Source organism: Cyprinodon variegatus, unplaced genomic scaffold, assembly GCF_000732505.1.
Source record: "Cyprinodon variegatus isolate N-32 unplaced genomic scaffold, C_variegatus-1.0 Scaffold147, whole genome shotgun sequence".
In the NCBI taxonomy this organism is placed as follows: Eukaryota; Metazoa; Chordata; class Actinopteri; order Cyprinodontiformes; family Cyprinodontidae; genus Cyprinodon; species Cyprinodon variegatus.
The window spans coordinates 350,069-376,193 of NW_015150600.1; the positions used below are offsets into that span (position 1 = coordinate 350,069).

General features: G+C 38.8%; 2 protein-coding genes across 10 annotated transcripts in view; one reads left to right on the top strand and one right to left on the bottom strand.

Annotated features, from left to right (window-relative positions):
• Positions 1-16,746, top strand: part of cdc14b (cell division cycle 14B) — a 20,588-nt gene extending 3,842 nt beyond the window's left edge. For 3 of the 9 annotated variants that reach the window (XM_015377138.1, XM_015377141.1, XM_015377140.1), the window contains 14 exons: positions 1,299-1,374; positions 1,874-1,966; positions 2,051-2,127; positions 3,613-3,679; positions 3,766-3,916; positions 3,996-4,226; positions 4,316-4,454; positions 5,923-6,091; positions 6,235-6,332; positions 12,452-12,499; positions 12,581-12,706; positions 14,306-14,474; positions 16,053-16,118; positions 16,230-16,746. In XM_015377138.1, coding sequence (XP_015232624.1) covers positions 1,299-1,374; positions 1,874-1,966; positions 2,051-2,127; positions 3,613-3,679; positions 3,766-3,916; positions 3,996-4,226; positions 4,316-4,454; positions 5,923-6,091; positions 6,235-6,332; positions 12,452-12,499; positions 12,581-12,706; positions 14,306-14,474; positions 16,053-16,076 — 1,468 coding nt within the window. In that variant the 3' untranslated portion in view covers positions 16,077-16,118; positions 16,230-16,746. Of the gene's footprint in view, positions 1-1,298; positions 1,375-1,873; positions 1,967-2,050; positions 2,128-3,612; positions 3,680-3,765; positions 3,917-3,995; positions 4,227-4,315; positions 4,455-5,922; positions 6,092-6,234; positions 6,333-8,643; positions 10,733-11,789; positions 11,964-12,451; positions 12,500-12,580; positions 12,707-14,305; positions 14,475-16,052; positions 16,119-16,229 lie in introns of those variants that run through there. The other 6 variants (XM_015377139.1, XM_015377142.1, XR_001481304.1 and 3 more) reach the window with 6 other exon arrangements.
• A 1,574-nt stretch (positions 16,747-18,320) lies between these two features.
• Positions 18,321-26,125, bottom strand: part of habp4 (hyaluronan binding protein 4) — a 9,650-nt gene continuing 1,845 nt past the window's right edge. The window contains exons 3-9 of the mRNA XM_015377122.1: positions 24,177-24,315; positions 20,981-21,121; positions 20,835-20,906; positions 20,672-20,749; positions 20,374-20,545; positions 19,592-19,780; positions 18,321-19,472 (exon numbers count right to left, since the gene is read on the bottom strand). Coding sequence (XP_015232608.1) covers positions 19,407-19,472; positions 19,592-19,780; positions 20,374-20,545; positions 20,672-20,749; positions 20,835-20,906; positions 20,981-21,121; positions 24,177-24,315 — 857 coding nt within the window. The 3' untranslated portion in view covers positions 18,321-19,406. The remainder of the gene's footprint in view (positions 19,473-19,591; positions 19,781-20,373; positions 20,546-20,671; positions 20,750-20,834; positions 20,907-20,980; positions 21,122-24,176; positions 24,316-26,125) is intronic.

Here is a 26,125-nt window from a genome sequence, read left to right on the forward strand (position 1 = left end):
TCCCTGAGGAATGCTTCCAGCAGCAGAATTGAGGCAGTTCTGAAGGCAAAAGGGGGTCCAACCCGTTACTAGCATGGGGTACCTAATAAAGTGGCCGGTGAGTGTATATATATATATATATATATATATATATATATATATATATATATATATATATATATGGATGTGTAGAATTGACCACAGTGTTTTTGTCGTCAAGTAATTGTTAATATATGAAAAATGTAAATGTTTTGCAGCCATTAATATTAGATGGAAATAAATGGTAGGGGTGGCCGCAGGGGTGGCCAATGATTGGCTAAGGGTGGCCATGGCCACCCCTGGCCCCCCATCTAGCTCCGCACCTGTCCATTTTCCCTTTATATTTCTTCTATGCAGCTCACCCATGTCTTCCTAATAGTTTAAGCACTTAAAGCATATTTTTACAACATAGGGTTACATTGTATCTTATTGGTCTGCCTCTCCGATTTAAACATAAAGATACCATGTCCTGTTGTTCTACAATACTTACTGTTTTTTTAATTTGCAGTTTTTTGGAGAGACCTCATATTAACCGTAGAAGGTTCCCCCTAATGTTATATGAAATATTTTTTTTTTTGTTTGTTTGTTTGTTTGTTTTTTTGAGAAAAGAAATGCGAAAGCATTATTTTTTACCGACTTTTTTACTTTTATAATTTTCCACAAGCATAAACATAAAATAGTTTGTCAGTTTAAAAGGGTCCTATTATTGACGACTCCGGGAATCAGACAGGTGATGTCTACTGTTTATTTATTTATTTTTATGTTTTTCTATATATTTCATTTTTTTATTTGGGTTTTCACTGTTTTTATCTTTTCTTCCATTATTTTTTGTGTTTATGTCTTCAATGTTATAAACTTTCTGTGTTTTTTTCCTATGGGTTTGTCTTTTTGTAACCATACCGTAAATACATAAAAAGCATTTAATACCCAAATTATTATTAGTGACTTTATCATTATATCTACAGGTCTGCATGCCCCTTTGGAAATGGTTAAAATCTCCCATGTAACTTCATAATTTGTAAATTAGCTATTTTCAGTCCCAGAGAGATCATGACTGATGAGAGGTTTGACCCAGTGCTACAAAAAAAAAGCAACCTTAACATTTTTGCATTTTGTCCTTCTCTAGCTGGACCACTTTATCTTCAAATGCTTCCAAATATAGTCATCACTCTCGTCAGTATTTTCACTGATTCGATCCGGTGAAGCTCCCACAGGGATGAATGCTGGCTGCATAAATAGCCGTTCTTACACTTTCTTTCTTCTCTTGTTTTCTCTCTCAGCTTCTATGCGGACTTTGGTCCCCTTAACCTGGCTATGTTTTATCGCTTCTCTTGTAAGCTGACAAAGAAGCTAAAGGTAAAGTAAACCACAGCAATAACCTGCTCTTCCTGGAAGAGGAGCCCGGAAAGGAAAACAGTGAACACTCAATAAACGTTAAGAATTGCAGAAAGCTGTGTAAATAGCAGATTTGTTGTGTTTTAGGGTTCTAGTTTTACCAGTTTTCTGCAGCAGTGCTTGTGTGCCAGCTTGTGATTGCACTGTTCCTATGTGTTCAGGAGAGTTACACCATATTTCTCTTTTATTCAATCCTTTGCTTAGCTATTTTAACAACCACTTTCTTTATTTAGCTTTTTTATGAAGATAAGCAGACGGTAGAAGTAGAATAAAAACTTTTCACATTAAGGAACTTTGGTTCAGGAATCTTTATCTGCAGCTTTGCAAAAAAACTGTGTTAGGGTGATAAAGTAGAGCAGTGAAACCAAATAATTTACTCAGCTTTTTACTGTATCCATGCCACACTCAGTCTAATTGATTCAACACCTTGTCTGCCTCTGTTTTTCATGGTTATGCACAGTCAATCACACTGACAAAGAAGAGGATCATATTTTATACCTGTGGGGATCAGAAAAAACAAGCCAACGCTGCCTACCTAATAGGCTCATATGCTGTAAGTTCTGCACATAAACGAAAATTGAATGCATGTTCCAGGTAAACATGGAGAGTGTTTGATCAAACAGCTCTGTTTTTTTAGGTGATGCATCTAAATATGACACCAGAGGAAGCCTACAGCCTGCTGGTATCCAGGAATTCAACTTATCTGCCTTTCAGGTAACAAATCAACTTTGAGGTTGTCCTTCTAAAGCTCATTTTTCACTACTTGCTCTCAGTTGTGAGATCAAAGTTTATTTGAAAGTACATCATTTAATACAAATGTTTTTTGTGTGTGTGCTCATCTGTTTTTCTAAGTAGGGTTTGGGAATTGATTATATAATATAATAATTATTCTATTGGCAAATGTTCTAATCACAGAGGCACATTTGGTCGCATTACATTTAGCAGGAGTAAAATACTGACTTTCTTATTGTAGCCCCTTGGGTGGCGGTAATGCCCTTAAAGTGGGTTTACTGCCACACAAGAGGGAGGAGAGAGTTGGAGCCTGCAAGCAGAACTACGTATGTGTGTAGAATTAAGCACTTTCCCACACATTAACAGTTAAATCCTGCAATAATGGACTCTTGAAAGCTATGGTCATTAAATCAATGGATCCCCTGAAGTGAAGCATCTGTTTGTGTTTAGTGCAAAGGCTAAATGGTTCAGCTGTATTTTAAAGTTACTTTAAACTTAAAAATGTATTGTTTCACCAGGGCTGCATCATACTGACATGAAATCACCATATAAAGAGTCCAAAAATACATAAAAAAAAAACTATTCTTAATTCTTAAAAAGATCTAAATTTGAAATTTAACCGTAATTTTTGGCCTTAAAAAGTCTGGAATACTTCCAGCTTGTCGGTGGTAACTCGCAGATGTTTGTGTTCATTCCTTCTTGGTTCTGATGAAGTTATTGAGGCGTTATTACCCTGTACAAAAAAGAGAAAAACAAACAAAAGAACTACAAACCTCTTTGTAAACGGGAGCAATTATGTCTGTTAAAATGAACTTAATCCCCTCAGATTAAAAGTACCAATCAAGGAAGGGTGTGCAGGCATTTCTTTGTAATTGTGGCTTTATAATCCTCCAAAAACATTAATCCCTGGTAAATAAAAATCTTCCAAAATCTAGTGTAAAAATGTAGCCAAACAAATGGGAAGCTTTAACTACAATTTTAAAGTATGTTTTTTTTGCAGAAATCCAATATACCTTGTCACAGAAAAAAGGACCACACCCACCCAAGTAAACATGGCGGTGGCAGTATGGTACTGAGTTGACCGGATTAGAGCGTTTGACAGATATGGAGACGTTCTACTGGGTAGAGTGTAATCTATTTGGGTTGATGGTAGACTCTGACCACTATAGCCTTATTCCTGGAGTTTCTGGTCAGCACAGTATTAATTAAGGATTTTAACAGCTTTTTAGTGCTTTAACAGATTTGATTTGACATGTTGCTGATAAAATAGTTAATTTAATTCCTAGAGGAATTAGAGGTTGATGCGTTTTTTCTAGGCTTCATGTCAACAGAAAACAAGGGAAGACTATAATAAAAGCAGGGATCTGACATCACCTTTGGCATTAAAGCAGAGAGATGTTCTCATGACCAATAGTCCAAATGCTGCTTATCAGATCCGTCCCCTCACTTATTCTCTGCACTTCACAGAGATGCATCGTTTGGAACCTGCATGTACAATCTGGACATACTGGATTGCCTGCGTGGTGTTCACAAAGTATGGAAATAAACACATAGATTTTATGTGATCTGTTGCCATGGCGCCAATATAATTAAACTAGATCCCCTTCAACGTTCCTTTAGGCTCTACAGTACGGCTGGCTCGACTTCTCAAACTTTGATGTGGAAGAGTACGAGCATTACGAAAGGGCCGAGAACGGAGACTTTAACTGGATCATTCCTGGGAAATTCCTGGCGTTCAGTGGGCCTCATCCAAAAAGCAAGATAGAAAATGGTGAACATGGAGCCTTGTAGAGATTTCTCATATGCCAGCTAAAGACCTCCTGACTTCTAACACTCTTCTTTTCCTGCAGGGTACCCTCTACATGCTCCTGAGGCCTACATCCCATACTTCCGAAAACACAACATCACGACAATCATCAGGCTCAACAAAAAGATGTACGATGCCAGGCGCTTCACGGACTCTGGCTTCGAGCATCATGACCTGTTCTTTGTGGACGGGAGCACGCCGAATGACACCATTGTAAAAAAGTTCCTCAACATCTGTGAGAATGCAGAGGGAGCGATTGCCGTCCACTGCAAGGGTAAGAGTCCGACTCTGAAGCATCTTTATGTAGCTGCTCCGCTCTGCTTGATTCTTCTGACCATCATGCTTCTTCTTATTTGTCTCCAGCTGGCCTGGGAAGAACCGGTACGCTAATCGCTTGTTATATGATGAAACATTATGGCCTGACTGCAGCAGAGGCCATAGCATGGATACGGATCTGCCGACCAGGATCCATAATTGGACCCCAGCAGAACTTTGTAGAAGAGTAGGTGTTCACTCACAACTTTCCATTACTGATAGTTTGGTAATGAAGTAGATTTTAGGTTCACTGCAGAAAATGAAACAAATGCAGAGTTTCTTTTCATTAAATGTGACTTGGAAGACTTGCAAACTGCAAGAAACATGGAACATGACACAACCGTGTTTGGAGAGGAAGATAAGTTAACCAACAATAAGAAGAAAAAGGATTTGTGCTTCTGAACCTTCCGCACAACAATCCCGCCCCCTTGATAATCGGCCAATCACATTCACTTTGTTCATTTGTGTAAAATTGGGCACCGCTCGGGAGAATTCAGATTTGCAACTGTTGGAACAGCCGTTTCCCTACGACTTTAAAGATTTACTTCTTCATTTGCACATATACAGAATTAAAACCGTTGTTTGAGGATCTCTAGTCAGCTCTATGAAAAAGTAGACTTCAGACTATTATTGACTCCGACTCCCCTTTAGGGCTCCTTTTTAATGGATTGAATGTTTTAAAACCATTGTAAATCAGTTTGTAAGTGCAGAGATCTTCAAAGAAGGTGCAAAGTGATTTGTGTTTACAGTTCAGCAGACGATGTGTGCAAACCATTTTTTTGAATGTTTGCCACCATCATCATGCAGATCATAATTTAATGAATCAACTGCGCAAAGTTATGTATGAAGGATATGCAAATGTAAATATTTACCAAGTGCAAAGTGATTTTTCCAAATCAGAAATGCAACTGCGGCTGCAGTTTTTTTATCCTTTTTAGTATTTTGGAAAATGAGGTGCAAACTGAAACAAAAAATCTCTAGTCATTGTTGCCATAAAGATGACATTGGTACAATCAGCAGACAAAGACAACTTTCACGTTTTATGTCAGTTTACTTTTTTTAATATTTAACTTCAGTTATTTTCAACATTCGATTTTTTTTACTTTTGTTTGTAGCGCTAAGAGATAGGCTGCCCATATAAGACGCTTTATAAATATTATTTAGTATTATAATTATCGTTTTAAGTAATTTTTAGCATTATTGCGTCCATCTATGGCTTTGAACCTAATCTTTCCTTTACAGCCACTTTCAAAATGCCTTTAGAACGTGGTGTTTTCTCATTTTATTGGGTGGAATCAAGTTGATTTGGACATCTTAACATTTGCGCTGTAATCTGTAGATCACCCACAACACACCCATTTATTGCACATACTAAAAAAAAATTACTTGTACAGTTTAGTGCCTGTTTTTGGAACGTTTGCTGATTAGTGTGCTTTCAGACAGACATTCGCTCTCACTCTGCCAGCAGATAAAGAGAGTGACCCTTGAAGGCAGGTGTGAAGGGTTCAGATTCCTTATTGACTGGTTTGTCAAGCTGAACTGGCCAATAGAGCGCTCTCAGCAGGTTCTATGAGAAGCCTCATAACAAAGTTTGGTTGTGGTTTGGCAAAAAGAATAAACTGCCAGTTGAGATCCGCTGTCAATTGACTCCCCAGAAAGCAGAACGGCCTCTGGGCACAGGGGGATGTTTTCCGGGAGAAGAAGCTGAATGAGAGGGAGAACGGGAAGATGGCTGTAACCAGGATCCTATCTGGGGTGGATGACATCACCATCAATGGCAGCAACAAGAACAGAGCATCCTGCAAGAAAGAAGAAATAGAGCAAGTGAGTTTAGTTGTGATGCTTCTGTGGTGTTTAGGTTAAGATGTGATTGTGTAGCTTTGAGCGTCACAGTAGCACCGAGAGCAGCAGGAACGGATGTTGAATTTTCCTTTTTCTTTATTTTTTTGCCTTTTTTTGTTTTCCAGTACGACGACGAAGATGAGAGGAACGGCCTGACGCAGGGGGATAAACTGCGAGCCCTGAAGAGCAAGAGGCAGGCCAGGTCTTCTACCGGTTCTCTATCGTAAGTACCAACGCAGTCAGCAGGCCCCATCATGCATCTTATGTGTTGAAATAAGCAATCCTCCATATCAGACCATTTCATGTATACCCAGATGTTCAAACCATAAGTAGCTTATGCTTTGAAGACCAGAAAGTGACGTTTGTTGTCGTTTTAATTTACTTCATGACCATTTAGTTTGATAAGCTTCACTTGTTCCTCAGTCTTAGGATGCCGAGTTCATAGTTGTGTGTTTTATGGACGCAGCAACACAGCAGTGATTCTTTAATATTACTTAACTTTAATGGCATGCAAAGCTAGTGTATCAGCCCTTTAATGAGTGAGGAATAAGATAAATAATGTAACATGGAAGATGAAACTCAGATTGTATTATCTAGAGTTAAGGACACACAATCTTCTAGTTAAGACAGCTGTTTGTTAAAAGCTTGATTTAAGAAGGACAAAAAGGTGTGGAAGTTGAGGACTTTTTAAAAAAATATTAATATTTTATTTATTTTTGTAAAGTGTGACTCTCAAAGTTTAAAAGGCAAACAATGTTGATAAATATTTAATAGGCATTCACGTCACCATGCTATTCTGTCAGAATCTTTATTATGTAAATAAATCTCCCATGTAGTGAAAAGGTGAGACTTTGAAATAATCTGTTTGGCTGAGAATACATTAATAGTTTAATATTTAGATAGAAAAGACTAGAAAGTTTGTTTTCTGCAGTCTGAGATGTTTAATTTGTGCTGCAGTTTTTTATTTTTTTAGCTTCCAGTTTTTACTTGTTTTATTGTTATAGAGGACTTAGTGGTGACTGAAAAGGGACTTTTTTTCCTCACTCTTCTAAGTGTTTTTTTCTTTTTAACACATTGGTTGAATCCCAAACCTCCCCCTAAGCACTACCTGTTAAGCGTTCAGTGAAAAGTGGGATGGTCTCTTCCCTCCAAAGTAAAAAGGAAAGCAGTCGTTGCTATGGTGATGCATTATGTGAGTGGCTGTAGGTTTGTGGCGCAGGTTGACATGAGAAACATCTGCCCCTTTCTTAAAACAAGAGGACCTTCCCTTTTGGAATTAATTATATCTTTGTTCTTCTTTTCCTAACTGCCGATTTTATGTCATTGTGACAAAGATGGCGGACGCTCCACAGGAACGAGTAGACGAAGGGTTAGTGTTTAGATTAGTGTTTAGGGGCTGGTTTGGGAGGCTGAATCCCAACAAACATGGCATTGGTTTGATGTGACCTGCGCCACAGAGCTACAGCCACGCCCGTGTGTCACTGTGCTGCCAGTGGAATGACTGACTTCCCTTTCTGATGGAGGTGAAAGGCTGTCCCATTCACGTTTATGAGGTAGTTATGGGCCGCTACCTCCACTCGCCATGAGCCCTGGCATCTTAACCAGGTCCTGGCAGCAAAAACACCCCAACTGGTCAAAACTATGATTGCAACGAATTTCACATAACGGCCAAACACTGCATTCAAGTTAGGACTTAATATCAGGAAAATGTTAGTACATGTTGCAGTAATGTAATAGCTTTCTATAAATTAATTGACAATTTAAAAAAAGGGCTAAGTCGTCTTTCACTAATGATGCTTTAAACAAGCATCACCTAAGAGGCATAGAGCCTGAATGGATTGCCGGTAATAATAGCAGTCCTTTCTCCTTATGCATTATTTATATAATGAATAAATTGTGATTTAATCCTAGCAGCCGTTTGTGACTGAGATAACCTACAACTCATTTGGAGCTTGTTGTCTCTAACCATGCTGTTAAACACCAACAGGATCTATATCAGCAAATAGCTTCAAATACAGCCAGTCATTTCAGCTAATCAGTTGTGTTTACACGTAACCACTGGACTCATGCAGCTCCAAATATTCTGCACGATTTTCCACCAAGGCAACGATCCCAGTATCTTGAAATGCTCAAAACATAAAATGTAAAAAAAAAATCAAATAAAACCTGATTTCTTACTTTTTTATGTCTTTAATTCGGAGAGTGTATTTTAATGATTTCTTTGCGGCTTAAGAATATGGAGTTTGTTTTTGAAAATTTTGATATTTAACACAAACTTCTCCCAGTAAAAATGGTGATAGAGGGATATTCAGCTAAAAAAACAGGTTGTATCCTGTCATACTGACATGATCATACAACTTTTCCAAGCTGTTTAAGCTTTTCCCCACATTTGGATAATATCCTTGAATCCTCCAACTCCACATCATTTGTGGCCGTACAAATCAAGCTGTGGACGGATGGGTGTCAGCCGTGGCTGAGGATGGTTGACGGGCCTCTGCCCATGTACCCATATGGCTTTTGTTGTCCCATATCAGGCAGGTGGTAGTGTTCTGCTGCAGCCTCATGGGCACAGCGTGGCCAGTGTGTTGCCTGCCGTTCAAAAGGTAGCTGAGGGAGGCAGAGAGGGACAGTGGGGCAGAGGAAAGCAGAGGGAGAGAGGATGTGAGGTTTTGTATAAGGAGGTAAGTGCAGCTTACATCCTCTTCCTGTTGAGATGGTTGCTATGCCAATGAATGGTATGGCTGATCGTTTTGTTTTGTTTGACTTTTTTCCTTTTCTTTCTTTGGGTTACTATGGTGTGAAGTGGATATGCACTTTAGTGAATGTTTAACATTTACACACTATCCACTGTCTGCCTCGTGGACGCACTGATATAAAGGCATACAGTTGCTTGCAAAGGGTTTGGAAGCCCTCGGACATTTGGATTTATTCCTGCATTTTGACACTTTACAGCTTCAGTGTATTTTATTGGGATTTCTTTTAGAAGACGAGAGCTAAAAATTTTTGCTCTTTTATTATACAAGATCTGAAAAGAGTGATGTGAATTTGTCTTTGGTTCTAATAAATCTAGTGTAACCAATCGCCTTCAGAAGTCATTGGATTCGTAAATACAGTCCAGTAGGGGATTATTTGATCTCAGGATAAATCTAGCTGTTCTTTTAAAGCCTAATGTCTTTCTTAAAGAATATTAGTTCCTTCTGCAGTTTGCCAACATGTGCCCTTTAGAAATTCTTTATGCAGGATTGATAACAAAGCCATGAAGAGGACTTCATGGTAACCACAGATACATGGTAGGCAAGGCAACATAATGCTGTAGGGATACTTGTCCCTCAGTGAAAGTTTAGCTGGTCATCTGTTGGAATTAAGCAGCAGAACCTACAGTAGAAGCAAATAGAACATGTCTTTTTAGATAGCCTAGTCAAAGTCCAGACCTAGGTTCAGATAAAAAAAAAAGTCATAAAGTTCAAATTACCTATCTTACAAAGAATATGGAGACATTTTAGTCTCCAGGTGTGCAGAATTAGACTAAAGGCTGTAATTAAAGTAAAACATGTTTCTATAGTCCACTCTTTTTCATATGAATTCTGCTTGTGTCGATCTACCGCATAAGATCCCAATCTACTTCGCTGATGTCTGTGGTTTTAACGTGACAAAATGGCAAAACTGTTTAAGCCCTTTGCAAGGTACTGCATCCTAGATATCTTCTGTTGTTAAGGAAACCAATATTCTTTAAAACAGCAGCATCAGTTCAACTGATCACAGATTTAGAAAAGATCTGGATTGGCTGAATTCAAGGTTTTTGTCTTTTGCTTGCATTAGTGACTTGGCACTATATATATATAAACTTACAGTAAACACTTTAGCCTCGATCTGCTGCAGCTGTTTCATTTGATGGTAAATTGGGTCATTTTCCAGCTTTAAAGGTTTAGCTGTAGGTTTTATTTAAAGCATTTCAATTATTTCAGGGTTGAGTTGGGTTTGCTGTATCATAAGGTTATTTTATTAAAAAGCTTTGTGCATGAACATCTGAGGAATAAAAGCTGATTTTTATCTTTATCAAAAGAAATGTGGGGAAAAATAGGAGAGTTTTGTTCTTTTTTAAGGGATATGATGTATAGATTTACATGCTGCTATGCAAACATCTAATCCAGGGCTGAACTTTACCATCTGGCTTCACTATTTTTCATTTTCTAATGCATGTTAAAATACAGGGACTATTAGAAGAATGCTTATCTAAACTCTTCTCCATCCTCTCTGCCTTTTCCATGCATGACATAAAGCGCTAGACCCCTACAGACAGACTTGCATGCTCACGCCTCAGTCTCCACTGCTGTTTGTGTCAGACATGTCAGAATGTTTGGCTGGGATCATAGTCAGCGGCCTGCTGCTGTTTCTCCATTGTTTTCTGAGTGGATCGCCGTACACACACCACCTGAGCTTTTCACTCCTGCAGGTTTCCACCTCTGCCAGATTCTGTTGAAGCCGAACCTTTTTTATGACATAAAATTTGGTAACCCATAAAACTGAAACCAGATAATTACAGAAACTGTATAAAAAGACTCTGTTTTTTTTTCTCTGTCTGACATTTCATCAGACTAAATCTGTCCTGTTTTTTTTTTTTTTTTTTTTTTTTTTTTAAGGCCAGTTGCAATATTCCAAAGTAATTTTCAAAAACTTTAATTAAAGGTGCTGAGTCATATACTATTATAACTTTCTGAATGTACACACCACCAGTGGCTCTCTCTGGTTCCATACAAAGGCTTTCCAATTTTTTAATAGTGCCCTGTTGGCTTGTCGTATTTTATTTCTTTGTTTCAAATTTTATTTTTGGTCAGTTCTTTTTTAAAACTTAAGCATTTTGCATTTTTTCCATAACCAGACCAGGTGGCCCAGAGATACAGCAATGAGTAAATAGAGATGTAATTGAGGGAGACAAGCAAGTCAGCATTTCCCCAGTGGCGGAAAAGAGCAAAGTGCGAGGAAAGAGGAGGATTAGAAATCACACGATGGCCGTATTTCACAGGAGGGGCTGTAAACCATGTTTGATTGTTTCTTTTAACTATGTTTTTTTTTTTGTTTACTGTCGTAGATCGATGCTGTAATGCAAACTTACTTGTTTTTTGCTGTTTTCACACATAAAATCCTTCCCTAAGTACATACCATCGTGAGGTTTCCCTTCACTTTGAAGGCAAATTCCCCATTTGCTAAGAAAATATATGAATGTTGAAAAACCAATTTTATGGTATTTATTAAAGCAAAATAGAGTTGTTAATCATAATTGAGCAGAGAAGATTTAGTGTGATTTAATGTCAGTGATTCAAATAAGGATCTTTTTATGCAGGGAATGTAAATATCTGGTTTCATCAATTGTTTAAGCTTTCACAAAGAAGTTTTGAGATTTTAATAGTCATTTTATATGAATGATTCCGTTTTCTTTTTCAACCTTTAGTCTTTTATAAGGGTGCAGATTTTTGTGGAACAATGTCTGAAATGTTAGAGACCGTCAGAACAAACTCTTTCAGTCTGGGACGGTTGGATGCAAGACTTTGTGTTCCATCTAATCCAGTCCCAGTGGAAAAGCACACCATCAGAGGCTTTGTGTTCTGCCCAGACGTCTCTTGTCTCTCCTTCCTTTTTTCCCCCCCATTTGCTCTTGTTGTTGGATTTGTCCTCCTTTCAGATGGCTGGTAGCCATGCTGCTCTCCCTGTGTAGCCTTGCCCTGTGGTGGATTGTGTATGGCCTTCCTTCTTCCATCCTGCATTTCTGTATAGACGGGTTAGGATTTCTCTGAGTTCTGCCGCCCGTCAGCCCCCCCTCAAACCTCTCCTTCTGGAGCTCTAACTGAGAAATGCTGTAAGTGAGCCCCTGCTCTCTTTTAATATCCAACCCAAATCAGAAATTTGTTCAGAATCATCCTCTGCTTTTATTCTGTCGATTGTCAAGTTTTAAATCTGATCAGCAGAGCCAGTTTTCCTTTTAATCATCATACGCCGATACTTTTTCCATGTCACCATTTTTCCCTTAAATTCTTAGACATTCCTACCAACCTACCATCTTTTAAAAAAAAACGTACTTTGCTGTTAATTGTGTTCGCTGTAAAACTGTTGGATCCTGTCTGTTTATGTTGCTCCATTGATCTATATCAAACACCTAACCTGCTTTTACTGACTTACTCTGCCTAATAAATGCAAGGCTGATTTGTTAAGTCTACAATCTACCGTAATTCGAATGCATTTCACTTATTTCTACCAACCTTTCTTCCTCCCGAACCCCAAATTAGTGATTTATTTTTGTCAGATCTAACCTACTAGATATTTATATTACGTTATTTGTCTTTGCAGGCATGAAGAGAACAAAATAAACACCAGGTCCTCTTCGCAGTCCCTGAGGTAAAGTTTGCAGGGTTTGCCCGCAGTATAGACATAAACAATGCCGTCGACTAATAGAATCTGGTTTGTCTGTGTGTGCAGTGGGGTGATAATGCAGGATGGTGTTCAGGGCTGTAAGACCAGCATCAGCTCCCTGGCTCTGTCCGATCGCTCAGACAGCAGGAAAAGAAGCAGAACCTCTCTGCCAGCTAACGGAGTAGGAGGAAGGTCAGTGGCTTTGTTTGAATATTAAGTTCATATTAACCAGAGTAAAGCATGATGAGAACTGAAAACATAATAAATGTCTTATTATTGATAGTTTAGGTTGGACTTTATCTGCATTTTCTATGTGGCACTCACACAGATAAGGAGCAAATACAGAGGCTATAGCCACTCATAAGGTGTTTTTCACTGTTTGTTAGGATTTTATGTTTACATTTCCTCTCATTTAAAACCCAAAACTTCTATGTGTTCTATTGTAATCAGGTGTGGCAGACCAGAAAAAAATAGTAAAATGTGAGGAAAAGAGTCCATAGTTCTCAGAAAGTTTTGCAAAAACAAATCAGAGTGAAATAGGCTGCAGTTCTGCTGCACCTTGCAATGAAATTACAGCTGCAGGTCCTCTGGGGGATTTTTTAATCAGCGGATATTTGCACACTAGTATAAACTCAGTCAGACTAAAATGAGAGCAGCTATGGGTAGCTTTTTTAAGATCAGCTACAGCTGTTCTGGAAAAGCTTGAGGTCTGGATGTTGACTGGATCATTCCGGTGAGACTATGCATTGATTAAAGGCCTGAACGCACCGAATCCAATTTTCCGTCCGATCCGACAGAAAATCGGTCGGACAAGGTCGCGGCGTTTAACGCTCTTTGGGTATCAATAGTGATGATCACACCCGACAAGATTTTACGCTAGGCTAGGGGGCTTGCATAGCTACGACTGAGAGAGACCCCATCTCTATTTTAGTACTCTGCAGCAATTCAGCTGCAATTTCATGGGTCTGGCAGGAAGAGAGACGCGGTTAAAAGTAGAACACATCCGCTTTGGGGAAAAATACCAAATAAAATCTGTTAATCCCATGGGGAAACATTCAAACATGGAGTCATCGCGACAAGGAACAAGAAAAGAAACATTTAAAAAATTAATGCTTTACTCATGATAGGAATTCAGTAGGACAGAAAACAGCTCTATTGGGATCCTCTTTGAGCCTTGCAAAAAAACAAAATAATGAGGGGCAGACAGAGCAGGCAAGCGCGGCGTATCTCTCTCACCTTTGTGAAAAAAAACAAACAAAGAACAACTTTGATAAATTTCACAGATCTCTCTCTGAGAATCACCTCTCACTGCCTCAGTCAGCTCATATACCCCCACTGTACGCCCCCTCCAGGCCTATAGTCTTTTCCAGTCTCTTAAGTTTTCTGTCTTTTATCTTTTTTGAGTAAGTTCAATTCCATTCCATGAGATGAACCATTTTGTGCTTTAACCAGACCCGTGAACTACTTGTCTCTCTTGTCTACAGAGATCAGAACAAGCAGCTTATTGTGCTGCAGCTCAGCATTGGAGTATTTATCAGAGGGTTAGAGGCCTGCACAGAGCAGCTGTTGGTGTCAAGGGGGACTAAATAGTACATCATCATCATACATTGTTGTCATGGATCTTTTCCTTCCACCTAACACTCATGTTCAACTTTGTATGTTTTATGGCATAAAGCCCAGTGACATGCATAGGATATTGTATTTAAATGTGATGGAGTTCAGATGACAAAAGTATGAACATTTCTGTGAGACACTGTAGAGTAAATTAACAGCTTTCCTTTTCTCTGCCAGCTCCCTGAGCCATACCAGGCTGGTCAGGTCCCTAGGCAACCTGCATGTAGTGGCTGGCAACAGCGACCCAATGTACTGTGAGCCATGTGGCAGCCATAGAGACACAGCCAGTGTCAGAGCCAACACAGGCACCTTCACCAACTTAAACGCAGCACAGGGACACCTGCAGGCAAGCTCCCTCAGACACACTCTGAGCCCAGTGGAGACTTGGGGCTGCAATTAAATGCAAAGAAAAACATTCTATTTTGGGGATTTTTCTGTAACAGACAGGAAAATATTTTAGCACCTCTTCAAAGGTTAAGGTGTTGAATTTATTTAGCATAGAGGAATGTGCAGAAGGATTAGAGATATGTGGCTCATTTGCAGGTTTGAGTTCAGAAACTCTCATTATTAAACTTTTCCTAATGATCACCATAATGCAGCTCTTCTAACCAGAACTTTTCGTATCTATATCATCTATATCCTCAGCAGAACAACAGGCTGATCCACTTCATGGTAGCTGCATTGATAGTGTAAAAAAGGAATATTGAGAGCAAGTAGTGAAATACTTGTAATGCTCTAATATTCTTCTAATATTGACTCACTGATTTTATTAGCTATGAGCTAATATTAGCCAAAGTAAAATAAATAAAACTTGCAATTTTTCTAATGAATTGAGGAGACTCACATTTTGTACCGAATTACTTAAAGGAGCTAATTTCAGAGTAATGCTGGGATTTACAGAGATCTCTACACTAATTTACCAGCTTTTCTCTGGTTCCTGAAGATCTCTCTGCACTAATTTACCAGATTATTTCTAATTTATGGGGATTTCTCTGCATTAATTTACCAGATTATCTCTAGCCAATGGAGATCTCAGCACTCATTTACCAGATTATCTCTAGTTCATGGATATCTCTCTGCACTAATTTACCAGATTATTTCTACTTTAAGGGGATTTCTCTGTATTAATTTACCAGATAATCTCTAGCCAATGGAGATCTCTGCACTAATTTACCAGATTATTTCTAATTTATGGGGATTTCTCTGCACAAATTTACCGGATTATCTCTAGCTAATGGAGATCTCAGCACTAATTTACCAGATTATTTCTACTTTAAGGGATTTCTCTGTATTAATTTACCAGATAATCTATAGCCAATGGAGATCTCTGAACTAATGTACCAGTTTATCTATTTCTCTATTCACGGATAACTGTCTTTAATGATTAAGCAGATCATCTTTTCTAATTTATGGGCGTTTCTCTGCACTAATTCACAAGATTATCTCTAATTTATGGAGATTTCTCTGAACTAATTCACCAGATTATCTCTAGTTCATGGATATCTCTGCACTTACTTACCAGATTATTTCTACTTTAAGGGGATTTCTCTGCATTAATTTACCAGATTATCTCTAGAATAGGAATTTTCTATTTTTTTGATTTTGTGGGATTTATTAAAACAGCTGTTTATATTGAGATTTTTTTTTTTTTACATCATACAGTTTAGATAACCTGACATCTTTCTTACACAACTAAAATGTCCCATGCTTATAATACATCTGCAAATGTGTCTCGTCTGCAACTTCTTGAATCTCCTCTTGCCTGTTCTTACAACAGTAGCATCTTTTAAATTATGACTGGCTATAGCTTTTCTGGACTTTGCTGCTCACTGTGTGGTCTGCCTGTGGTCGTTAGCCGCTCCTTAAGCTTATTTGGCATCCTTTATTTGTGCTCACCCTTTTCTCTCTGTCTTGCATGCAACAGACCTGCTGTGTCACGAGGACGTAAAGTTCGCAGCTCTTTGCAATCAAATAGATTTTCCAGACTATGGTATCAATCTTCTCATTCCTTTTGTAGTAGCTTTCTTTCATATAAATGTTTAATGTATATCTTTTTGTGAAATATTTTAATGACTGTTTTTTTTTTTTTCTTTTCTTTTAGTCACTCCATACCCAAAGCTAGAGCTCCTCTTCTCCGGTAAACCTGTGGATCTGGGAAAAAAAATAAAAAAATCAGGATATCCAACATGAAACAAGTCTGCATGAATATTGATTTGAAGCGACCGTTTACTGCAGACAAACCTGGACGTTTATGTTTGGGTATTTTTTAAAGACGCAGCATAATTCATTTTTAAATCATGAGCTTGTTTTTTATTTACTGAATCATGCAGATGTCCGATTGAACCACAACCGGTGTATAATATGTAAATCTTAGAAATGATCCATGAAAAACTCTGACTCCAAGTAAAGTTGTACTGCCGCTCAGCATGTTTTGTACAAGGCCTGTCATTTGGCCAGCTTTTAAGCTCCTTTATTTCAAAGCTGTATATGTCAACATTTATTATACGGTTTATATATTGTAAATATTTTGTACTGTTAAAAATCATGTGATTAAAAATGTCCTAATGGGGCATTTACTATTGATAATCCAAGAAAATTAATTTTCAATAAATTTGCTTCCAGATGAGTCTGGCTTTGTTTTTGCTCATGTTTAGAATGGACTGGATTCAAACAGCTTATTAGACACGGTCAATCCACAAGTAAAAGGTATTTTATTACTATTCTTCCAACATTTTTATCCTTATATTCTATGGTACTTTAATTAAAAATCCCAGGATATTGGAAGTGTAGCTACAGACACTGATGTTTGGACTTTGTTTTTAATCACAGGCAGATGACATCTGCTTTTAAACCACTAAGTCAAAAGATTGACAGGACACCCCCTCCCTAAGAGTTGTTCCGTTATTTAGTAGTAAGAAAAAAAACCTTTTTGCTTTGTTCTTCTCTTCCACAACTGATTATCCTGGAATTATTGAAGTGATCCACAGCTTTTCAAATTGCAGGCTAAGGTCAGGGAACATAATATTGTCTCCCTTTAGTGTCCTACCTTCTGTGGCAGAACAATCTGCACTAGTTGTGTTAATTGAATGTTGACAAATTCTCCTCTATGAAAGCAATATTTATTAAATGCTCAGATTGGATGAGATTTGACAAGTCATACCTGTTTCCATTGTTACAATTTATCCAGTCAATGCAGCCATCTACACATGTGGACAACATATTTGGTACCCTTGCTTGATGAAGGAAAAAGCAACAGTCATATAAATAACTAATCTGGCACATATTGCTTTTTAACCATACCAACAAAATTATTTTAAAAACTAAACTCATAAAACAGGCCTGGACAAAAATTATGGTATGCTTAACTTACTATTTTGTGACAACCATTTGAGGCAATCACTGCAGTTACACAATTCCTGTAACTGTCGATCAAACTTCTGCTCCTCTCAGCAGGTGTTTCGGTCCGCTCCTCATATGCAAACTGTTTCGGTTATATTAGGGTTTGAAGGGCTGTCTTTTCCAGAGAGCATGTTTCAGCTCCTTCCAAAGAGGCTCAATTTAAGTCAGGGCTCATAGGCCACTTCAGAATAGTCCAATATTCTCTTCTCAGCCATTATTGGGTGTTTTTAGTGTTTTGGGTCGTTACCCTGAGACAACTGGGACCATGTTTTCTGACTCTAGGCAGCATATTTCGCTCTAGAGTCCCTTGGTAGTCTTCAGATTTTATTGTACAATGCAGAGATTCAGACACCCTGTCCCAGATAATTAGCACCAGAACATGCATGACAGACCTTCCACCATGTTTCACCGCAGGGACAGTTTTTTCTTGAGATGCTTCATTTTTCCGTCTACGAACATAGAGCCGATGTGCCTTGGTAAAATGTCGATAAGACATTGTCCCAGAAGCTTTGTGGCTTGTCCCCATATAGTTTGGCAAATTCTTGCCTGGCTGTTTTCATATTATGTCCTACTTGGTCATCTACCATTAAATCCACTTTGGCTCCAATACTGATGGTGTGTACCGACATTGATGTTCCTTGAGCTTGAAGCTCATCTTCAATCTTTTTAGAAGTTTTTATGGCGTTTTTGTTACCATTCATATTTTCCATCTCTGATTCGTTACCATTTGCTCCTGTGGTCACATCCAGAGGTCCCATGCATCTTAAACTTCTGTTTTAGCTGTACTTCCAATATGTGCAAATGCAGGCACAAAAATCAAGCTGCATGGAGATGTTCTTAAAGCCTTTCCAAAAAAGCTAAACAAACAGGCCTTTGTTTCCAAGTTTGAAGACATTTTGCTTCCCATCCAGGAAGCTTTTAAATTCAAAATTTCAGAATAGCGTTGAGCTCGAGGCATTATACAGTAGCTAACATGGGCTATCGTCTCAGGAATGACCGTGACCAGGATGACTAAGAATCTTCACCTGTATCTTATATCCTTAGACTTTAACATGAATGTCTATAATTCTCTTTTAATCTCCTTAAACCGCTCTTTCCTCCCCTTCTGTTCCATGGTGAGTATGGCACATATATGTCAAACAGCACAGTTACCCCCCGTAGCATTTATTTTGGCTCAATCCCAAACCACCCGCTAAGCACTACTCCTTAACTGTCAAGTGTAACTCCCAATGAAGTCACACTTGCAGCTCTGGAGGGCAACTCGATTGAAGGTGGGGGGTATAAATCAGAATAGAACAGCCTCTTCCCTCCAACAGAAAAAGAAAGCAGTCGTTCCTATGGCGACAGTCGATCGCAGTGGCTTAGGTTTACATTACAAACTTCTTCCCCTTTTTAAAAAATGTTTACAGTCAAATAAAACCATTTCATAGTATTTGAAACCATTTCAGTATTTAATATAACGTCAGCATGTTTGACCATACAATCAGACCCGATTCAGTGGCACATCAGATGTTTGTAAAGAGCTGGTCAGGAGTGACAGCCAATCACACAAGAAAAGACTGGACCAATCAGGAGCTTGTGGGACTGTATAAACTCACGGAAGCAGGCTTCAATTTGAGCTGCGTTTTTCCACTTGGTCCTAGTGCTCAACCCATGTCTGTACTGTAGTATACATGCAGGGGACAAAATGGACAAAATGTTCCAGTCTATATGTCCAAGTGTGGCAGTGATAGCGTTTTTTTTTTTTCCCCCACTTAGGTGTATGTACCAGCAGATAGAAAATTAACTTTGCAAAAGCTTTTATTGAACACAGTTATAAGTGCAGCAGAACCTCAAAAGAAACATGAACAGTTTTGTAGAAGGCAGTAGGTGAAATCCTTCAGCGCCCTGCTGTAAGGGCTGGGAAGTCTTCAGGGTCATCAGGATTCGGCGCCATTCCATCCTCCTAATTGGGAAGAAAAAAAAAACTGCTTATTTTTAGGAAGCATAAAAATCAAATGTCAATATTTTAATAACTACATTTGAGATACAGAAGCCAGCTGATTGATGGAATTTATAACTTACCCTTTCAACAATGGGTGTGGGTCTTTCTGGGCGAATGCTTTGACCAACTCGTGCTCCTCTGCCACGGCCCCCACGGCTAGGACGTCCAAGAGTCCCGAAGTTTATATCCATGAGGGTGGTGATGTCATTCATGGACCTGCGAAGAAAGTTTCCCTCTTCCTCAACCTCCTCTACAGTCTCCTTCGCATTCTGAAAATTGAACACAAATGCAGCTGAACTTTGTTGGGGGAAAAGTCCATTTCTTATAGAATCCCCTCATAATATTTTATTTAATCTTTAAAAAGTATTAACTCAGATGACATAGCTGTCTACAACAGCACATTTCTACACAAATGAAGCTCTATAACAGTAAGCCACTTGGATCAAATGGGAGCTTATGGTAACCTCTGGATGACCTAAAAAAAATATCTCAATATCTTAAAAGTAGCAAGAATGATCATTTAATTGTACAAACCTGCATTAAGAAAGTACCAACCATTCAGTCCATATACAGAGTTTTTTTTTTATATGGGTGGGGTGTCAGCTTCATACAGCTAGGAAACTGTAGTTCTTATTTATATACAGTAACAACCTTTAACAAAAATCTTTTTTTAAGTGCATTTCCATTCTACAGGAAAGTGGACTGAAGAACAAGCTTCATCCAAATTGCCACAATCTTTGTTGAAAGTCCAACCCTATACCCAAAAGCCACACAGACTAAATAAGCCCTCATAAATTGTGGAGAATGCATCTATTGAGAGCTTTACCTTTTACTGAATCCTCAAACATCTTTTTATTCTCACCTCCAGGTACTTTGACTCGTGGATGACTTTTGCCTTTGAGGGAATCTTATCCTGAGCTTTGCGGATATTGAACTCTACTTTGGGGCGGTTCACCTCCTGCATGGCCTTCCACTCATCCAAGCTCATCTCCATGGCAACCTGGACCACCACCTCATTGTCCTCATCCATTCCTCTGAAATGAGGCCAAACAACTTTAGTCCTATTTATCACTGTTTTTAATTGTCATAACGTTTGGTGTACAGTTCATGAAAGGAAGAACTTTTACATCTATGTGTTCCTTTTTTCCTTTTTCACTCACGGGTTTGCATTCTCCTCCACAGCTGACTGTTGCTCCTCAGTCTTGACTCCAGGATCAGTCATCACCTCCATCATCTCACTTCAGAAAATAACTTGCATTAATATTTATAAGACACAACTGTCCTGAAGTACTAAAGTTTCTGTTTTGTGTCAAGTTAACTGACCTTACAGCTTCCACAGGACTGCCCCAGTTCCAGGGTCCCCTGCCTCCTCGCTTTTCATCTGAAGACATCCCTCTGCAACCAGAAAATTATAATCCACCATCTACAACTCACAGGCCTTCCTGGTTATCATGAAAGCGGACCCTTACGTTCCATCGTGCCGATCATATTCCCTCTTGCCTCTCAGATAAAATTGGTCAGAGTTTCTTGTGTAACCTCCACCTCTCGCTCCTCTTCGGCCTCTGAATCCCCCTCTGCTGCTGAAGTCTGAGGCTTCGTTAAAGGAGGGCCTATAAACCACATGAACTGATTATTGCAGTTCTAGGATTTTACCCTCTGCTGTTGCATACGCCAAATAATTGACTTAAACAGTAGGAGCTGGTGAAAGGGCTCAATGCAAAGCTTCCCAACTTGTTCAGACCAATTCCAGAAACCTTAGAAAGGCTAAACGACAGAGTAATAAAGAGAGATCAGAATCTGCTGCCTTTACACCCCACACTGCTAAAATGACTCAACATGAATTAAAAAAAAACATTACAGACGGTTCCTTTATGTAAAATGTCATATTATAACCCTGTTAAATAAAGATATCAAGATTAAGACGTTTCAGGTTTTTAAGTTCTCATACTCTGGTATTTAAGTTTTCCCTGGTTTTGTTTTAACCACACCTTGACTAACTTAAATATTGCTGGATTACTATAAAGTAATTCCAATAAACATTAAAACTCTACCTTCATCCTAAAAAAACTCAATTCAAACTACAGACACACTGAAAACTTTGCCACTGAAAATTATGTAGAAGTTTTCTGGCCAATAGGCAAACATGAAACACGATAGAAATTTATGATGATGCAACAAACAGCACAGCGACCATGTATAAACGTTGATCGTGAAGAAAAGAGCACAGGTAGCGGAGCAGAGTTTGTCAGAGTGGAGCACATTGCAGACAGGTTTAGAGATGGGCGGTGAGTGTTTAAACGCTGCACAGTTCAGTGGCACAAAATGCCATCGAAACCCAAATGTCCCCCATCACCATTCTGAATGAGAAGAATGCAACCCAGAAGGAAACAGACAATAATGAAGTAGTTATCCCACCGATGATCCAGTGGATGGACAGGCTTTTATACATCCAATTTGAAACACCCCTTGCAGACTGAACATTTCCACAAACGGCAGCTACTAAATTCAAAGTCACTTAGAGCAACACCACTGACTGGTTCAAGCAGGAAGATTTTAAGACTGAGAACTTCAACACTTGAAGAGACCCCACATGATGGGGATACGACAGTTTTGGTCAGAGCATTCTCTCCAACCACACTGCATTTGAACCAGTTTTACCTCTTGACAAAGAGCAAAGAATGAACAGAGGATCAATATAAAATGAGAGATTGGCTTGATTTTACTTGCTGTGATTAATGGGCAAGAAAAAAAGAGAAATTATGTTCATGAGCCAGACAGAAATGTCTGATGACGTTCATGGATTTATGCCAACAGCTCTGAAGGAGGAGCGATCACTGCTTGGATGCAGGTACCATCTCAGTCTGCTCTCATATCAGCTTCTCTGAATGGCGTGACATGCAGTGTCAAGCTGCAAAAGCTCAGATTTTCAAACTCCAGTATCTGATTGGAAGGTGCTTGTCTCCAGGAACACCACACAGAATATTGAGCCAAGACAACCCAACACCTTAAAGTCCTAATAGTTTCACCAAGGAAAGTTAGTACAGATGGTAAATACGAGTCCAATAACATTGGGTCTAATGCAACAATATTTTCATATCGTCATACATTTCTTTACTTTTTTCTCCTACCATAGGCTCTTATGAAGGTGCCGCGTCAGATTCAACAAACTCTCCTAACTTCAGCAAATAATCCTCATAAACCTGATGCAATCGATCTGTGCACGTTAGCAGGCATGTTTTCGAGACATGAAAATCTTGATAAGAACTGCCCAAATAATGCCATATAAGCCTACAGCTTCCAACGCTTGTTCATTTACAGACACGGCATTGAAGACAAAGAAAAACTACTGCTTTGGAGATTAAGGAGCTCTGCAGACAGATGAGCTGCATAATTCAAGGACCAGTAAAAAACAAGCAGTGAGAAATAAATCATAAGAGCTTTCACTATTCCAGTGGGGGCTTTCCATTGACTTCCACTCATTTGTAGGTGAATTCTACAGTCTAACCTTGACCCTTAACCTAAACCTAACCATTACAAGTAAATTCCCAACCCTAACCTAAACTCATTTCACACCTTAGTCCTAAACCCAACACCCAACCCTAAATCAGCATTCATACACATGGGGACCAGACATTGGTCCTCACAAAGTGCTATGACTTATGGAAAATGGTCCCCACGATGTAAGAAATACACACCCATAACCACCTGGTATTTTATGCTCCATGTTACATCTGGTATCCATCACACTCTCCGTCTCATACAATGCATAGTAAAAGTGTTTGCATCAAAATTCTAATTTGAGCAATTTAGACAGACCCGAACATATTTTATATAACAAGGCTAAAGATTTGCCATGGAGGGAAATCTATGCAAGTCTCAACATTAGAGTTTCAAGCACCAACATGTTACATAATTTATATTTCATTAAAAAAAATCTTTGGCTATCAGATTATGATCTGAAGAAATAATCGGCAGATGAATCGATTTGCAAAATAATTGTTAGTTGCAGCTCTACTTGCAACAGTAAATAGGTAGTGCTTAGAAATCTGCCGATTTTCACCTAAGCGGTAACCAACCAGGTTGTTGATCATGTCAATTAGTTTTTCTGAGCAGATTTTAATCTTTCTAATGCACTTGGTCGGCGTTAGTTTTGATCATAGAGTCCAACACAGATGAACGCCTCGCCCAGCCAGAGGTAAAGCATGACATTTTAAGCTCAGACAGAATTAGCGGGGAATCAGCATGAGAACACCAGAAAAGTGCCATAACAAGTGGCCAGTGAGTTATGGTTATTTATCCTAATGCGTACTTGCTTACTAGCTTGCTCGTTTACAGCAGGTATCACTGTATGTAAGCTCAGTCAGAATTACAGCAAAGCTCATCAATCTGAATGTTCAGGATTAGTTATCTAAAAACTGCAGTTTAACTGGAAGCCTCCAGCATCTAAACAGCTAATTATTGAAATGTATCACAAAAACTGGCTTAAAGTCCTGCTACCTTTACTTTAAGCCTGTATTAGTTCCCATGGCTGATGATTCAATATGCATATAACATTGAAATGCTTTTATCAACTCCATTTATGAACCAAGGAAAAAAAAAAGCAATTTAGAAATTTGACACAATATAAGCAGAGATGCGATCACCAAATAATCAGTCATTACATACTTTGGGATTGAGAACTCCAGTAGATCCTCTTTGTTCAGTCCCCGTTGGCCCCCAGTGCCTCTCTTTATGTTCCTCTGGGCCTCAACGCGACCTTCTCTGCCCTCCACCACCAATGCTGGAACTCCCTGTTGCTTTCGCCCTGAAGACACAACAGAACTGGTAAGATGCAGGTACAGATACCAAATGTCTCAACCCAGATCATGGATTTACAGGCAAGTAAAATGTTTTCCGTTTCCTTTTCTGCTTGCACGATCGACGTTTCTGTGTGCTGGAAGTGCCTTTTGCCTTACAAAACCCCGCACCAATTCTAGATGTGCCATTGTCACAGCATCACAAGTTTCGGACGTCTTGTTTCAGTGTTAATGTCTTATGAGCTAAACTGAAAATGCACTTTTCAGTTAATTAGGTCATGCCAAATAGAACCTACATTTTAGGATAAAATGTATTATTTTGATATTTATTTAATGCATGCATTCCAAGTAACATTGGCTGGAGGTGGCTTCCTCAGGTGAGAGTCGTCTTACAGTTTTCATGTCACAGTGATGGATTTATGATCTGCAGTGCAGCGAGTATAGCAGCTCAGTAAACTTTAAAGAAGCTGCCTCAGTAGCAGAACCATTTAGAAGGAATGGCAGGTGGAATTACTTCAAATGGTGAGGGCTAACTGGAGGAAAATGATAGGAAAAGAAAAAAGCATTTCTTTGCAAATGAAGTAAAAAAAAAAAAAAGCCCTTTACTACTACTTTATAAATTGCATAGGATCGGGTCTCGAATTTATTCAGGCAAACCTATTAATGTTACGGAAGTGCAAAGCTGACAAACTAGTGACTGCAGAGATCGCCATCACACCAAAATTTGACAACATGCACCATCAGTGGGCCCCCAAAATGTGTGTGCTCAGGGTCCTATAAAAACTTTGGACCGCCTCTGACAGTAACGGTTTTGGTCCAGGCAGTCTCTGCACAGAACCCTGTGGAAGAGATGAAGTAGAACAGCAGCCAAACAGCTCTGCTGACTTTGCATCATTAAAAGCTGACCCAGCTGGAGCAGACTGCACTCTCCACTCCCCCCCAAAAAAGAAAAAAACAAAACCGAACAGCACCTGCCAGCCTAGAGCCGCCTCGTCTCCAGGGGCAGAGCTAGGAGGGAGTCCGAGCAGGGCCACCCATAGGCAATCAATCGCCTCACAAACCATGTGATTTGTTGTTCCCATTGAAACATGCTTTACAAACAGAGGGTAGCAGCAGTGATACTCTCAGGCGGAATGTTCTCACTTGATGTTTCAGTAGTTAGTATTTTAAGATTAAAATGTCAACAAAATTAAATATTTATAGAAAAATACTCAAATTAAATAGAACATAGACAGACCATTCTTCCCAGAACTGGATTTGGTAGTTTGAAAGAATAAGGAAATGTTTATGTCCCTGCAATCATCAAGTAATAGCTATAAAATTAACAGTGCAGAATCCCTACTCAACCCATTCAATGTGTATATGATGCAGAATCATAACCAGCCTAGACAACATGCATGTATAAATATGTCGAGATTTATTAAGGAGGGGAAATCTAATTATTCTATTTTGATTTACTTGTTGAAGATGAATCTCTTGCTTCATAATTTTCAGAGGTGTCAAGTACAAATACCTTGTTACTGTACTTAAGTACACTTTTTAGGTATCTATACTTTACTCCATTACTTATTTTTCTTCCTACTCTCACTTCTACTCATTACATTTTAACAAAAGTATCTGTACTTTCCATTTCATACATTTTTAAAACAAACGTTACTCGTTATTCTTGGCTTAAGTTTAATGTTTAAAAATATTTATTTCCCATCATGTGCTCCATCCAATGCAGATCATTGGCGCCATCCACATCTAGTGAAAATTAGTGTAATTGGATGAGTCATATAACTCAAACACTCATTGGTTAGATAAAGGAAATCATCA